Here is a 15,887-nt window from a genome sequence, read left to right as displayed (position 1 = left end):
TTTCTTGAGCATACAATATTGGGAATACTTCATTATTGTGTCACTAGGCTGCCCTTGAACACTATCCAGAGGCTATACTGAACACAGTTGTGCTTCCATCTCTTAGGAGACAAACTCCTTCCCTATATCCGATTAATTCATTTACCGTAATCTACATTTCTGCCCAATAGTATAGTTCTCTAGATGGCTCACAAAGATATAAAAATATAACAAACAATATTAAAAATAATAAAATAATTGCTGCAGAAACATTTGCAGCACAGGGGCATCTAAATCCAAATTCACAATCAGTGGGATAGCAATCAGATTTTTAAAATAACCCTTGTGGGGCGAAGTCTTCAATAAGGTACAGAAATTACCGTACCTTAAAAAAGGTGTCAGAAGAGTCTCTCTTGAGGCTGGTGCGCTCTTGCTCTCTCTTACACCCCCCCCCCAATGGTGTAGGTGCAGTTTATGGATCCGTATTCCAGCAACCCTTTGTGGATCCTCACTTCTGCCTCTAGGCCTAAAATCCCACTTGGAAGTGGGTTAAAAATACCTCCTTTACTCAGTAACAGTGTTCTTGATCATTGCCTTCAGCAGAAGTATAAATATTTCAGGAAATGTTAAGTCATTCATACAGTCAGTACCAAAGAAATGCCACAATAGCTGATCCGCAACTATTCTGAACCTCCCATCAATAAGACAAGCTATTTATAGTCATTGGTCTCACTAGGCGGGAATCTGTATACAAAGCAACTTTCCTAGAAGCCAGCATCTTAAGGTTTAAGGAAGTTTGTATTAAGCATTAATTACTTCCAAGGGTCTCCGGGTCTAACTGAGATACCCATCTTTACAGCACACATTCAATGGTCAAAGTCCAGTGGCAGCACTAACTCAGGGACTTCCATATATCAAGGTGACTAGCTCTCATACCCCCACTTCACAATGTGAACCAGATTTCAAAAGCAATCAAGATATACCTATAGAGTAAACAAGACCAGATTACTCACACATACCAAGCCATGCACGATAAGCAAAGGCAAACACCACCAAGCTGCCACCACTTATGGAAATGAGAGCCTAGAAGAACACAAAAAACACATGCCTTCCAACATTTCACAGGAAAAACAGGGAGACTTTAAAAACGGTTTTTACTGCCTGAACCCACCATTGCTGAAGGCTCTTATTTCCCTCTTGTATCTCAAAACTCTTATGTGACTAGCCAGTGTTAGAAACTCAGATATATAAGCCAGGCTCCAAATGGCTCCTTAAGCCAAGGTTGCAGTCGCCAAAACAGAATGTTTAGTTGCCATTTTTGGGCAAGATGGCTCTAAATCTTATGTTTCAAATGATGGACTGAATGTGATTGATTTTCAGTTAAACATCTGGCTAGTTCAGATGACAACCTTGGACTAGGTTAAGAACTTTGAGAACTGCAGAAGGAAAGTCACCTGATCCAGGGATAGTCCACATATATATATTGGCCTATTCCAACTTCTTTTTCTTAATGGTGCCTGCTCTTGCTCAGGCTGTACAGAAAAAGTGATTTGGTTCCAGAAATTCATTCTGATTGTGCAGATAATATATAACTGATAGATATACCCTACAGATGGGGTATTAGTTTGTGAAAGCAGTCCAGATCCAATGATCCTGAGATGTTAATGTCAGGTGCCATTCTGGCGCCCCCCCAGGCATCTTCACTTCTTGTTGTTATATCCCACCTTTTCCCCTGACAAGGACTCAAGGCAGCTTACAGCTTGTTGTTGTTTAGTTGTGTCTGACTCTTCGTGACCCCATGGACTATAGCACGCCAGGCACTCCTGTCTTCCACTGCCTCCCGCAGTTTGGTCAAACTCATGTTCGTAGCTTCAAGAACACTGTCCAGCCATCTCGTCCTCTGTTGTCCCTTTCTCCTAGTGCCCTCCATCTTTCCTAACCAAGTTAGGTGTCCCTTTACCTTTACTTTACCTACAGAAAGTTGCAATAATTTCTCTGATTTGTAATTTTGTAAATTAAAAAATAGTTTTTTATTGGTTGGGGTGGGGGTCTTCTGGGTTTTTTTGTGGTAGGCTTGCTTGGATGTTTTATTTCAAAAAAGCACAAGGAAAAAAGTTCTGCTATTCCACCCACCACAACTGAATAATCTGAATAATAAACATCTGAATAAACAAGAACACCTACAACTAGATAATCTTAGACCTGCAGATTCACAGAGATGAGCAAAGCATGATCATTTCCCATTTGAATTCATCCATCCCCAAGGGTGGCTGGAAAGACCCTGCTAAAAGTATCCCTGATGTGGGATTTTGGAAAGCCTTTCCAGCAGCCTTTAGAGAAGGATACTTGTATGGAAAATAATTGTGCTTTGTGCTTCACCACCCACCTGTGTGTTCAGGAATCCAGCACTGGGGTTCTTCTAGGTATTTTGGCTAATACCTGGGATCCACGGGATCAAGCTCCTACACATATCCATATCCTGCTGAGGTTGTGCATCTTCCCCTCACATCCTCAGGGGGTCCTTGGTCATGGCCCCAGTGGCTGCTCACACTCAGCACCCAACACTTGCTGCTCTAGCAGGCTACCTAGTTGTGCTTAAAGGCAGGCTCGCTCGGCCCTGTCTGGCAAAGTTTAACGCATTTGAAAAAAGAGAAAATGTGAACCAGTACCAATCCCTCCATTCTCTGTAAAATCCTCCCATTAATGTCACAAAAAGGAATTCAACACTAATTGCACCTGAAGCTTGAAGTTTGGAAGTTGCTTTGAGGCCCCTGGAGCCACCTGGAGGCCCACAGGATCCTACAATAAGGAATGACTAACATTCTTCGCCTTCACTATTGCAACACAAACATTTTCAGTGACAAACAATCAAATACATCAGATGTTAATATGGGAGGATCCTTTTGCCAGTCCTGAGCTGTCAGTTCAGGATCAACAACAATGGAGCAATTGCTTTACAACTATCTTGGCAACAGGGACCCAGCAGATTAAATAGAAGATCCAAATTGAAGAAAAATATTTTTTTTTAAAGATTCTTATTGTCTGATGAATGCATCACTACTGGATTTATAAACATTCCTGGAGGGAGCTCAAGGCGGGGAGAGGTGGAAACAAATAGCATTCTGAACATTCTTAAATAGTTTTGCTCTGTTTCATCAGGTTCTCCCCTCCCACCCTCCCCCTTTCGAAGTGCCCACTTTGAAGGGCTTTTAACCTGCTTGTTGGATTTTCCTCTGGCTTTCATATTTTGCTAGGCCAAGCATGTGACACCTGTGGACCTTCGGATGTTGCAGAACTGCAGCTTCCATTATCCCTGACTATTGGTCATGCTGGTTGGGGTAGATGACAGTTGGAGTCTAAGAACATTTGGATGACCACAGGTTCTCCATCCCTGACAACAGAAGGCCTGCTTTCTCATGTTTAAGATTTGGATGCCCACACTTTAAATCTCAAAAGAAGGGCCAGCCTATGTGGCGTCTCCAAATACTCATCAGCCCCTGCCTGCCAGCATGGCCAATGGGTGAGGGATGATGGATGCTGTAGTCCAACAGCATCTAGCCACCCCAACTTCTTAAACAGTATGTGAAATGGAAAAGGAGAATATAGCACTTGCACTCATTTCCCCACATAATATACTACATCTGAAAAATTTCCACTTAATGGTATTTTCATTCCCCTAACCCTTGAGGAAATAAGGCTGCCTCCATATATATGTATATATGTTTGTTTGTATGTGTGTGCACACACTTTTTATGCAATTGGTAACAATTAATACAACCACGTTGCAAAAGCTCAAGAAGAACATTTTTCATTTTGTTTTTTGACAAATCCCAAAGGAAAAGAAAATGACAACTTCTTAATATAGCAAAAAGGAGCTTTTAGGTATTTCCCCTCCCCCCAAGGTACTGTTGGAAGGTACTGTTGAAAAAGTACCAAAATTCGTTTGGCAGCTGTGGCCCATAACTAAACAGGAAATAGAAAGACTTCCCCAAATCTGCTGGAGGGGTAATATATGTCAAACAAAATCATACGCATAAGACTTTAATAAAGGTAGAGAATACAGTGGTACCTCGGGTTACAGACGCTTCAAGGTTACAGAAATAGTACCTCGGGTTAAGAACTTTGCTTCAGGATGAGAACAGAAATCGTGTGGCGGCAGTGGGAGGCCCCATTAGCTAAAGTGGTACCTCAGGTTAAGAACAGTTTCAGGTTAAGAACGGACCTCCAGAACGAATTAAGTTCTTAACCTGAGGTACCACTGTACGAAGTTTTTGTTTTAGCTTCAGCTTCTGGAAACACATCTGGGAGACAGAATACACAGCACAGACCAACTTTCCCTAACTTGGTTTGCTCCAGATGTTTTACACTACAATTCCCATCAGCCCAAGATGGGAGTCGTAGATCAATGTCAGAGGGTGGGCATCAAGTTGGGGAAGGGCTTGTATAGGCAGATGTAGCTAACTTCACTAGGCCAAAGAATAAAATGGTGGATGGCAAGCAATGTGCAAAAAAAAAAAATTTAAACAAGATTAAGGCCTTGGAAGCCAAAGTCTTCAAAACAGGGAACTAATCCAACCCCAAACAAGTAAGTTCAGGCATATGTGGAACTTTCTGAAGATCTGCAAATTGAGCCAAAAACCACAGAAACATAGTAGACGGGAAAGGGCACTGATGCAGAAGCCAGATGACAGCACTATCTAGGAGCATAAAAAGACAAAAGGCAACCAGACAAAACAGTATGTGTTTGGAGGGAAGCATATTAACTGTAGTTTGCATCATTCTACACACAACGGAAATAATTCCTAACGTAAGGAATGCAATGAAAACATTCCTTGGAGGAAAAGATGAGAAAGGAGTGGTCATGCATTCACAAGACTGTCCCTCTTTGCAAACCATCGTTTCCTAGGAGTCTCCAATATACCTGACACCAGGTTTTTCTCTATTACTTATGCAGGCAGTGAGCATTTTGCACACGTCCGATTGATGTACGAACACCGGTAGGGGCAGGGCAGGCTGACGCAGGACCGCTGACGTGCGAATGACCCAGAACACAACCCCCACACAAATGGGGAGTTTCCTGTACCAATATGACTCCAATTCAATGTTTTCATGATTGGGTCCAAGAGGTTTTCGTGTATGAGAATAAGAAACAAAGCGCATAGCTTAGAGGAAGGGCATCCGTTGTGCATGCATAAGGTCCCAGTTTCAATCCCCAGCTAGGGCTGGGAATGTCGGAAACCCTGGAGGGCTGCTTCCAGTCAGTATAAACAATACTGAGCTGAGATGGACCAAGGGTCTGATTCAGTCTGAGGCAGCTTTCCATATTCCTACTATTAGCAGTGTTTGCTCTTTTGGCTAAGCTATAGAACGCCAAATAAAAGCTCTTTGATTTAGCTTTTGGGAATCAACCAGTGTTTACAGGGACCTGCCCTATTTTACTTTCTAACTGGACTAGAAGCTTATTAAAATGCAAAGCAATTTCAGCATATGCAAGCTTGGCAGCTGATCACTTCGGGACGACTTTGGCCACCATTGGTAAGTAATTGAAAGGAACTTTCAAACAAGAAACTGGTTAAACTCTTTCATTTTGGAGAGATAAATTCAGGAGCAAAAAAGCTCTTCACATTTCGTTCTGTAATCACTAAAACTTTCTTGACTTCCAAGTTCACTTATTTGTCACAGATACACACAAGCTGCTTTTTGCTAGGCTTTCCTAATTGCATGAATCTAACCATAATTACAGGTTTGGCCTTCTTGTACATTGCACCAATAACCCTTTTGAAATGATTTATGAATAAATATTTCCCCAAAGACAGGATCAGCGCAGAAGAAACCCTTCCAGTTTAACAGCCTTGTGATTCAGGTTACTACAAGCCCAACAGCACATCTGCCCAAGAAATATGAACATCACTAAGTTGTGCCATCTCAGAGATGATCTCGTTGCTTGCTTAGCATCCCAAGCTACTTCCCCATGCCAGTTGCCAAGCTCCACTAGAACCTTATTCTCCATGAATTTGTCTAATCCCCTTTTAAAGCACTCCAAACCGGCAGCCATATCTACATCTTGTGGTAGCAAATTCCAGTTTAACTGCACACTGTGTGAAGCACATAGTTCTGTTTGTTTTGAATTTTCCTACTATTCTGCTTCAATGGATGTATGAAAGAGAAGCATTTCCCTTTCCACTTTCTCCAGACCATGCATAATTTTATCCACCTGTATCATGTGTCTTCCCCCCCCCTCGCCACACCCTTTCCCTAAGCTAAAAAGACCTGAACTTTGTAGCTGCTTTTCATAAGACAGAATGAAAATAAACAGGGCAGCAAAACTACACACACACACACACACACACACACACACACACACACAGAGAGAGAGAGAGAGAGAGAGAGAGAGAGAGAGAGAGAGAGAGAGAGAGCACCAGGTGACAGATCAGTCCAATCCAAAGGCCAGATGAAATAAAATGGGACAGGGGCACAATCTCAGCCCCAATGTCAACGTGGTGTGTCCTGTGCAGTCACATTTCCAAATTCTTCCTCTGTACTTTAAAAACCAAACAAAAATTCTATGCAACTTGAAAGAGATCTCCTGGTCACCCGGGTAAAACAAAAGTGTTTTGCTTACTTAAATTAACCCCCAAGCCAAATACAGAAATCTGATGCCTAACCCAATTTAATGAGGATCAGTCAAGCATGCTGGTAATGCGGGGGAGGACAACAAAGATCCTGCATAATGTGGGTCCAGCCCTACTGACACAATGAAATAACAGCTGCTTACAATGGAAAGGCCATTCTGCAGGGCGGGATTTTTTTTGGGGGGGGGGAGGTGGAAACTGGCAAGTGGTGATAACAGGGACTGAAAAAGAGGTAGGTGCAGCACTCCAGCATTATGAAAGAAACAGCTGCAAAAACCTTCTCCTTCTCCAGATATGATCTTTTATGCTTCCTGAGATACTTGGCTTTTCTCTAGACTCACCCCGCCCCCCAATCTCACACTTTCAGTTCTACAAGAACAAGATGCACACATTTGGTTTCAAGAGGTTAGCAAACAGGGAGGGGGGGGTTGTCCCTCTTTGTGTGGGCTTCCTACCTAGACTTTGCTCCAGCTTGCAGGTATAGGCAGCCTGCGGTTGAAGTGAATAAGCAGTTAACTTCTGAATCCTGTAGTGATCAGACTACGGTATTATTTACACACACAAACACACATTGAATGTATGAAGCTGGTATTTGGGAGGGGTTTTCATTTTTATCTTCACAAGCTCTCCTACCAAAATTTTAAACATAAGAACTAGAAATCATAGGCAAACACATAGCAGGTATGGAGTCCCACAAAAGGTTGCTAGAAAGAGAGAAACAATGAGTTTTGAAGCAAGAGCAATTGGGGGCATTTCAAGCTGTCAGGCATCAGTATGGACTGGCAACCCAGAGTGCCTGGCCTGGCTGAGCAGACAAGGAGAAAAATAATCATTTCCTTAATAATAATTTAAACAATTTATTTAACTAAAACAATAACATTATAGCATATGTATCCATGTTTGTTAACTGATGTGGTTAAACGGGTTGTTTCTATAAAAAAAACTTAGTCTGCGTTTTAGCACACATGAAAAACTTAAAACAAATCTTTATTTCCTGATGAATGGCCTTTGGACTATAATGTAACTTAAATAGAAAGCTATCTTCAGAAAGATTTTTCCTTCAAAAGCATTTTATTTTAAAAATCTGATTTAAATAAAAAAAATCCAATTTAAATTTTTAAAAAATCTGATTATTATTATTTTCAATTTCAATTTCAATATACTTTATTTGACCGATAGTCAGAAACAAAAAACATTTCTCAATACAAAGATTATTATTATTTAAATCATTGATTTTTATCCACCCTGGTATTACCTGGGGTAACTTGCACAAGCATGTTGCCCTGTGGAGCCGCCTCACTGCAGCTGCTTTTTCAAAAGGTCCCTGAGCTACCGGGTTGACTGCATGAATCAAGTCTTAGACTGCAACATTTGTGGGACCAGCTACAGTCAGTCACCATATCCAGGTTTACAAATACAGTATAATCAAATTAATATTGATTCAATCACCAAGTCTATCCATACATCAAATACAGCAAGTAAGAAGAGAGTCTAAGCACATATACTGTATATAGTAACAGTACAAGCTTGGTGGATAAAGTTCTGAACTTCCATGCTAATTGATGGAAAGAACAGCAAAGAGACAGAGGAAGAAATGTTTAAATGTCAGTGAAAATTAGCTCATCATCCATCCATACAAAGCTACGAGTTAATGCAGGGAGAGCCTTTTTGGTTCAGAGAATACACAAGCACACTGCTGTTTTGCACTAATACCGTATAGCTTGCTTCCAATTTCAGCTAGTGCTGGGTGAGCAAATTTCCAGATAGAGAAATAGTCCCAAACTTATTTCAAAACAGAAAAACACCCCAAAGAGAAGGAGTCTCTTTGTAGTTTATGAGAAGTACACTAAATATAATGCTAATATTTTTGTTGTCCTTTGGGGTGGAAAAAAGAAAAGAAAAAGAAAAAAAGCCCTGTACTCAACTCAATAACCATTTTGAACAAATTTCTTCACCTTGAAAGCTTTAGTCTGAATTTCAGCAACAGGTTTTTGCTGTGGTAGGAGGAAAGGTCCAAACAAGCTATCAGCAGTGAGAAACTATAGGGAAAGGAACATGACTAGAGTGCCATGTCAGGGTGCATGGATACAGGTGTGTTTGCAGAGCACAGGGACTCTGCACCATGGACAAAGGCTGCCTGCAACTTTGGAGGCCCAATGCCCCAAACTGAATTAAGAATCTGCAGATAACATTGAGCACCAAATGTCATGTATCTGTAGAACTGAATGAGACAGCTGGCCTTAAGTATGATCATCCTTATTTTTTATTTTATGTAGATGTTCTGAAGTGGCATCTGATAGCACTGGAGCAAATTCCTAGGCTTCAGTGAATGGGGCAACAAGTGTCAGAGGGGAAGGCTTCACTTACATCAAAGGTGCAGGCCATTTTTTAAAAAAAAATTTTTTAAAGAACCTCCCAAAAATTACTCTCCCAAGATAGAGGTTAACACTCTATTCCAAGATTCACAGAATTGTAGAGTTGGGACACCCTGACAATCATCTAGCCTAGGCATCCCCAAACTCGGCCCTCCAGATGTTTTGGGATTCAATTCCCACCATCCCTGACCACTGGTCCTGTTAGCTAGGGATGATGGGAGTTGTAGTCCCAAAACAGCTGGAGGGCCAAGTTTGGGGATGCCTGATCTAGCCCAACACTCTTGCAATGCAGGAATATGCAGTTATCCCATACAGGGATTAAACCTGCATGGCAAAAAGAGTAGGAAGCGGGGAGCGAATGGCTGCCCTCCGTTGCTACCTCCACTGAAGTCATATAGCCAGGACGGAAGAAGCCTCTCCGACACCCAGGGTGGCACACATATGGGCGCCACAGGGAGGCAGTGGGCAACCTTGTCACACACACACGGGGTGATACCCAGGGTGCACCGCCCTCCCGCCCCCCTTCATATGCCCTGCATACAGCACCTATTGCAAACAGCAGATGGAGAGATGTGGTCATCTCAGATTTATAACTTAGAGGATTCTTCTATGTATTCTTATTTTGAACTGCATTGTTAAATTGTTTTATACAAGTTTAGGTTTTGCTTGTCACCTAGAACATATAAATTTAAAATAAATGAATACTGACAGGTTACCAAGATGCAGACATGTGCTCAGCCCACAAGAAGTGCCTTTCTGTGAACATGGTAAGCTACAAGACGCTTGCCAAGAAGAAGTACACAAGCCCCTTACTGTGCCTCTGCTGCAACAACAGTCCCAGAAGACAAATAACTGAAGAATGAGACCAAAGGAAGGGCCACTGTGAGTTTAGTCCTTATATGAGAACCACCACCACCCACATAAAGTAGTGTGTTGATATTGCTACACACACGAGAACAGTAAATGAACATGAAATAAATTTGGAGCTAACGGAAATAGCTTCCCACACAGCACCATTCGAAACTGCTGAAATGCACAGTTGACTCCCACTGGCCTGATGCCCTTTTGAGACAGATGTTGCACCCCACTTACAGTGTTTCAGCAATTTGCTAAGAGTCAGCGCTTTTTATGCCAATTACAAGGATAGATTTTGCATTAAGAAAGAAAAATTACTTAGGTCCCCCCACCCAGCTCACTAAAACATTAAATTTGAAGCCACATCCCTGCCCCATGCAGAGCTACACTTAAGACAACACCAAACCACCTTGTCAAGTGTCAAATTTCTATTGTTTCATAAAGAATGAAACACAGAGCAATTTCACATGTAATTTCAGTAAAAAGCCCATAGGAGCCCTTTACACCAGGGATAGGGAACCAGTAGCCTTTCAGGTGTTGTTAGACTGTAGTTCCCATCACCCTGGACCACTGGCTATGCTGGCTGGGGCTCATGAGAGTTTGGCGTCCAACAACACTGGGAGGGCCATATAGGTTCCTCAGCCCTGCTTTGCCTCATGGGTGGAGAAGCTGCAGCCCTTTAGATCAGGTATCCCCAAACTGCGGCCCTCCAGGTGTTTTGGCCTACAACTCCCATGATCCCTAGCTAACAGGACCAGTGGTCAGGGATGATGGGAATTGTAGTCCAAAACATCTGGAGGGCCGAAGTTTGGGGATGCCTGCTTTAGATGTTGTTAGGCTATGACTCCTATGTATTTATTATTTTACTCACTAAATTTATATTCCACCCATCAACCCAACTTTTATAACAAGATTTCTCCCATATCAGCTTGCCCCATAGACTGAAGATCCTTCTGAGAGGCCCTGCACTTTGTGACCCCACCACCACCCATATGGTGGATTACCATGCTGGTCAGAGTCTTTTCAACATTAGTCTACAGCTATTGCATGGAGCGGTTTCCCTGCCTTTTGGAGTTAATTGCTGAACGATTGATGTTGCTATAATTCAATTGTCTATTTTGTTGTTGCTGTTGCTGAGATGTGCCTTGTATTTTAGCCATGATGCTTTAAAACAATGTACTAAAAGAATCAATATTTTCATAGTTCCCTCATGGAACCACAAATTGAAAGGATGTGGGGGGAAAAACATTTTAACAAGAAACTGTAAATAAAAAAGGTTCTCATAAATGAATGCTGATGTTATACCTTTGCACAGAGAGAGCCGATAGAGTGCCTTCTAGATGATGTCTGACTCCCATTCCCATCAACCCGTCAGCATGGCCAATGGTAAAAAATGAAGGGAGTTGGAGTCCGGCACTACAATGACCATTCCTATCTTAACACCTGGAAGCTGTACATAAGGTAAAATATTCCATTAAAATTCTAAAAACAACTCATTACAAACAAGAAGCAGGTACAGTATTTTTTGCCACACAGGCAGAAAGCTCAAAGTGAAGCCTGCCATCTAGTGTCTCGAGAGCAGAAGAGCCTGACTACACAACACATAACATGAGGCACTTATATAATTGGAGCAACCAGAAAAATTGGGCATGAATGCCAAGTTGAGGCTTGTCAGACAGGCAAGTGCAACAGGAACAACAACATTCTGACCAACATGCCTGCAAATCTTGAACTGAAATAATAAGGGTGAATTATAGCCAGCAATAAATTTTGTTTACAATTGCCACAGATAAGGCTTTTGCCAAATATGAAGACTCTGTGCAAAGGCAGCAAATCTATTTTATTCCATTTTATTCCATTTTTAAAATGTGTATGCCATATCCTTGCCATCATCATTACTATTCAGATAGGCTTAACAAGATCTCATTAAACTCTGCCCTGCCTTTTATATTTATGGGACCGGTTTTAAGAATAAGAAGTGAATATTGGGAGACATTCCTTTCACTTTCACCTCACCTCCCTATTGCCCTCCCCACTCCCACCATCCCAATGTTATTTTTCTCACAGGTGAGCTTGCTACTAGGATAAGAGCACAGTTGGGAGGAAGAGTGAGATTGGTGCTGCATAGAAACAGACAAGCTGGGCTCAACCCACCTTGAGGATGTGTTTCAGGAAAATGAGAGAAGCAGGGCAAACACTGAAACAAACACTGACACAAGCATAGTCCATGTCCCCAAAAAGCCTGCCATCTAAAATCCTGGAGGCTTTATCAAGAAAATAGAAATTAGTGTTGCCACCACATCAGTGCAATATAATTACAATGCTGCATAGTAACATTAAATGCATTTCAAAGGCCTGGTTCATATGTAACGTCAAGTCAAAGTGTGGCTTAGCAAGCCTGTAATATCCATGGGGGAAATCACAGTCTCTTCACCTCTTCCCTGGTCCTGCTGCACCACCCAGAGGTAAGCAATGGTTAGGTTTAGAATTACATGTGAAACCAGGTCCATAGTTTGCTTAAAGAGAACCAAATCATGAGCCTGATTTTGGACAACACAAGTCAAGGCTTGCTGCTTCTGGCACAACTAAAAATAGAGGAGGAATGAAATAGGGATTGCGCACCAAAACTCTGCTCATTTGCATTAAGTCATAGCTAACCATTAACTAAGACTTAATGTGACATTTGAATGCACCTGCAAAAGATTTACAAATATACCATTTTCTCTAGTGCTGTGTCCTCCAAATCAAATCCATTCTGTAAAATTTGCACCGAGTTTTCAGTTATGCAAGGAAGGGAAAATAAAAACATACCACTTCAGAATGCTGCTGTAAGAGTAAAACATTTTCTAGGAAAGCAAGAATCATACAGCAAGCTTTTAATAGAGACCTGCACCCAAAAGACATTGCTATGCTGATTCACATTAATCCTCACTGAATCATAAAACCCAAACACTATTATGTATCCTCCTCAGGAGGGTTTAATATCCACAAGCTTTTAAAAAATATCTTATCATGAGAACACAAAGCAAAACAAAAGGTCGATCTAATAGATTTTATCTTATTATTAGCCATATTACTCTAGATTAGCTGCAGCAACCAAGTGGAAACTGCTTTTTCCTCACAGTTTCTTCAAAAAGCAGCCAGGGGGGAAACTTTCCTTGGGATCTCCTGGTGGCCAACAAGCTGCACAACAATGCTACTCAGAAAACTCACAAGGTCTTCTAATCTAAAGAGCTAAGCACATATTGTGCAATCAGTAAACAAACAAATGGCAAAGGACAGAAATCAGTCCAGCCACCTGGTTGGGAAATACATGTAAGTAAATAAAAGATGGGGAGAAAGTGCTGAAGTCAACAGAGCTGGTCTCAAAACGCCTGCTTTACTGCCGCTCTGGCCTCTGCCCAGAGCCCTATTTGCAGTAGATAACTGATACTAGGTGGGGAGGGAAGTAGGATCACAGAAAGCCCCAACATCCCCCAAGCTACATGCATTCAATTTAATGTACACATGAAGTCTACATAGATGCAACTATCTGTATGCAAACTTTTCTTCCAGGATTCCTAATTACACAGGGAGAACCCTAGGCTGGAACAGCTGCAAGTACACAGGCTCCATGCAGGCACACAAGACTCCTCATGTTCACTCTATGTTGTGAGTACAAGGCTATAGAGACCTTAAATAGTTACTTGGGAAGATAAAACAGCAACATGCAAAGAGCTGCATCAATTGCTCCTAGCAACTGAAATCTAGCATTGCCAAGCTGGGCTGTTTGTGGGGAGAGGGGCAGTGTTAAACCCTCTGATTCAAAAGTCGCAGGAATTTTGGCTTTAGCTGCATTAACTCAGCCATGAAAAGATTGCAGATTTGATCACTGCACCATGAAGGCATAGATTACTATGGGGGGAGTGCCTTTTTTCTGAAAGAAATGTTTAGGGGTTCTCTCATTTTCCTACTCATCTTGAAATACTGCCCCTCAATGAGGCAAAAATGTTTAAGGGTATGCGTACCCTTGCGTCCCCCCAGAAAAAAGCACTGCATCTGAGAACCTGTACAACAAATATCACCAAAGATCATTCTGCAGTACAGCATGGCTTGCAATAAAATCTCAAGGGAAAAGAAATGGGGCAGTAACACTAGTGAAACATCCAATTAAAGGAACAATTACAGCACATAATAGTGGCTCTGCTGTCATCAGGAGCACCAACATGAAGACATTTTAGTCACGGACTCCAGCATAGACAGGAAGCTGCAGTCATGCCAACCAAGTCATTAGGGCCTTGGAGACCGATTTCTGCTGTGTCCCAAGCTGGCCTTTCCATAACTAATCCCTGTCATTACGGACAGTGGGACAATGCATGACAGAACAGTGCCTCCTGGTTCCCAAGTCTTGGACTACAAAAATAATACTAATAAAAAATAAAAATAAAAATCAATGGCCACTGTCCAGATTTGGGGTCACAAACTTTTTTAAAAGGCTGCAACAATAAAACTAAGTCAGAAAATCTCTTTGCCATATCACTTAGGGGGGAGTCTTTTTAAAAGGACAGAATGTATGGTCTATATACCATCCTCAAAACAAATAGTTTCTTACTATTATCTCAAATAGATCAGTCAACACCAGAAATGCCGAAAGGCAGGTAGGTCACTTGCAAAAGTAATTGCCTTTGCTGCACATTATGTATTGTTAAGAATTTTGGCCAAAAAAGAAAGAAAAAAGAATCAGATGGAAAAGAGTTTACAGCATCTTACTGGCATGCACAAAGAAATTAGAGAAGTGCTTCTGAACCCAAATAAATCATTTTCCTTCTCCATTGGTACACCACAACTATTGGTCCATTTAGCTCAGTACTACCGTATCTACTCAGAATGAAAGTAGCTCCCCAGGTTTTCAAACAGCAGCTTTTCCTAGCATTACATGGAGATGTTGGGGACGCAACTTGGGACCTTCTGCCTGGAAAGCATTTTTGAATTCTACCACTGACCTATAACCTCTCAACCGCAGAATTGTCACTGTGACCCAGAAGCTTTTTTGAGAATAGCTTCTGGCATCATAACTGCTTTTCACATAAGTTTTTGAAAAAGCTGAGGGTACATAAGATGTACATACTTGCAAATTTTTCAGACCAAGGGAGAAAATGTCTTTGAGATCTAAAACTCATTCACTTCAAATTCTTAAACAGAATAAATATTCTTCCCTATATAACTAACAGCAAACTCAGAGCTCTTTATGTACTTCTATGTAGAGTCAGGCATTTGCCTGGTGAAGGACTGATCAAATTCTGTCAAATAATCGGATATACTTCGGGAATTAACTTTATAAATTTAACTTTAGAATTCTAAGCACAGTGACTGCAATCTTATGCGTAAACCAGCTCAATATTTGACTGTGGTAAATAATATACAGTCAGTGCATAATATCAGAATAGTCAATTGACCACTGTGCCAATGCCATTTGTACCAGTTTGCCAATGCCACAATTAAGACTAAAAGTGAACTTTAAAAAATGAAAATTTAGAATGATTGGGGAGAGAATGGATTGCAAAAACCGGTTTTGGATAACCAGAAGAACACTTACCAATGCTGTCTTCTGTTTCTTGTGACATGCTTGGTGTTTTTTTTAGCAAATCTTGCAAAAGAAAAGAGAAATTAGAAATTATATTAAATCATGGATCTGTTGAACACCAGAAGCTTTGACATCCGAGCAAAAGAAAAACATCTCCAGTCAAAAACACAAATTCATATATAATATGGTCAAAGAGTGTTCCTAGGAACTTTAGGATTTCCTTCTTACATGCAAAGTTCCAGCTTAACTAGAAGGTTGGTGGTTCAAGCATGCCCAGGAACAGCTGTGGGAAGGATTCCTGCATTGCAGAGGTTTGGACTACATGACCAATCCACTACAAAACTCCATTGAACATAATGGAACTTACTTCCAAGTAACAATTGTGTTGAAGGACAAGATCAGGGTTCTGGTGACAACACATTATGTTGCTACCAATGCCAAACAAAATGTGTGAACCCCAAATTACATTTAAACTTTAAAATC

General features: G+C 41.3%; 1 protein-coding gene across 5 annotated transcripts in view; it reads right to left on the bottom strand.

The window, feature by feature from the left end:
• The window catches only part of PHACTR4 (phosphatase and actin regulator 4), an 85,368-nt gene that overhangs the window by 42,617 nt on the left and 26,864 nt on the right, over positions 1-15,887 (bottom strand). For 4 of the 5 annotated variants that reach the window (XM_035116955.2, XM_060275773.1, XM_035116956.2 and 1 more), the window contains exon 2: positions 15,417-15,467. The exons of the other annotated variant lie outside the window; for it this stretch is intronic. In XM_035116955.2, coding sequence (XP_034972846.2) covers positions 15,417-15,444 — 28 coding nt within the window. In that variant the 5' untranslated portion in view covers positions 15,445-15,467. The remainder of the gene's footprint in view (positions 1-15,416; positions 15,468-15,887) is intronic. 5 annotated transcript variants of the gene reach the window in all.

This window comes from Zootoca vivipara, chromosome 6 (genome assembly GCF_963506605.1).
Source record: "Zootoca vivipara chromosome 6, rZooViv1.1, whole genome shotgun sequence".
NCBI classification, from domain to species: domain Eukaryota; kingdom Metazoa; phylum Chordata; class Lepidosauria; order Squamata; family Lacertidae; genus Zootoca; species Zootoca vivipara.
Note: the sequence above shows the minus strand (reverse complement) of the source record. Positions and strands in the feature narration are given on the sequence as shown.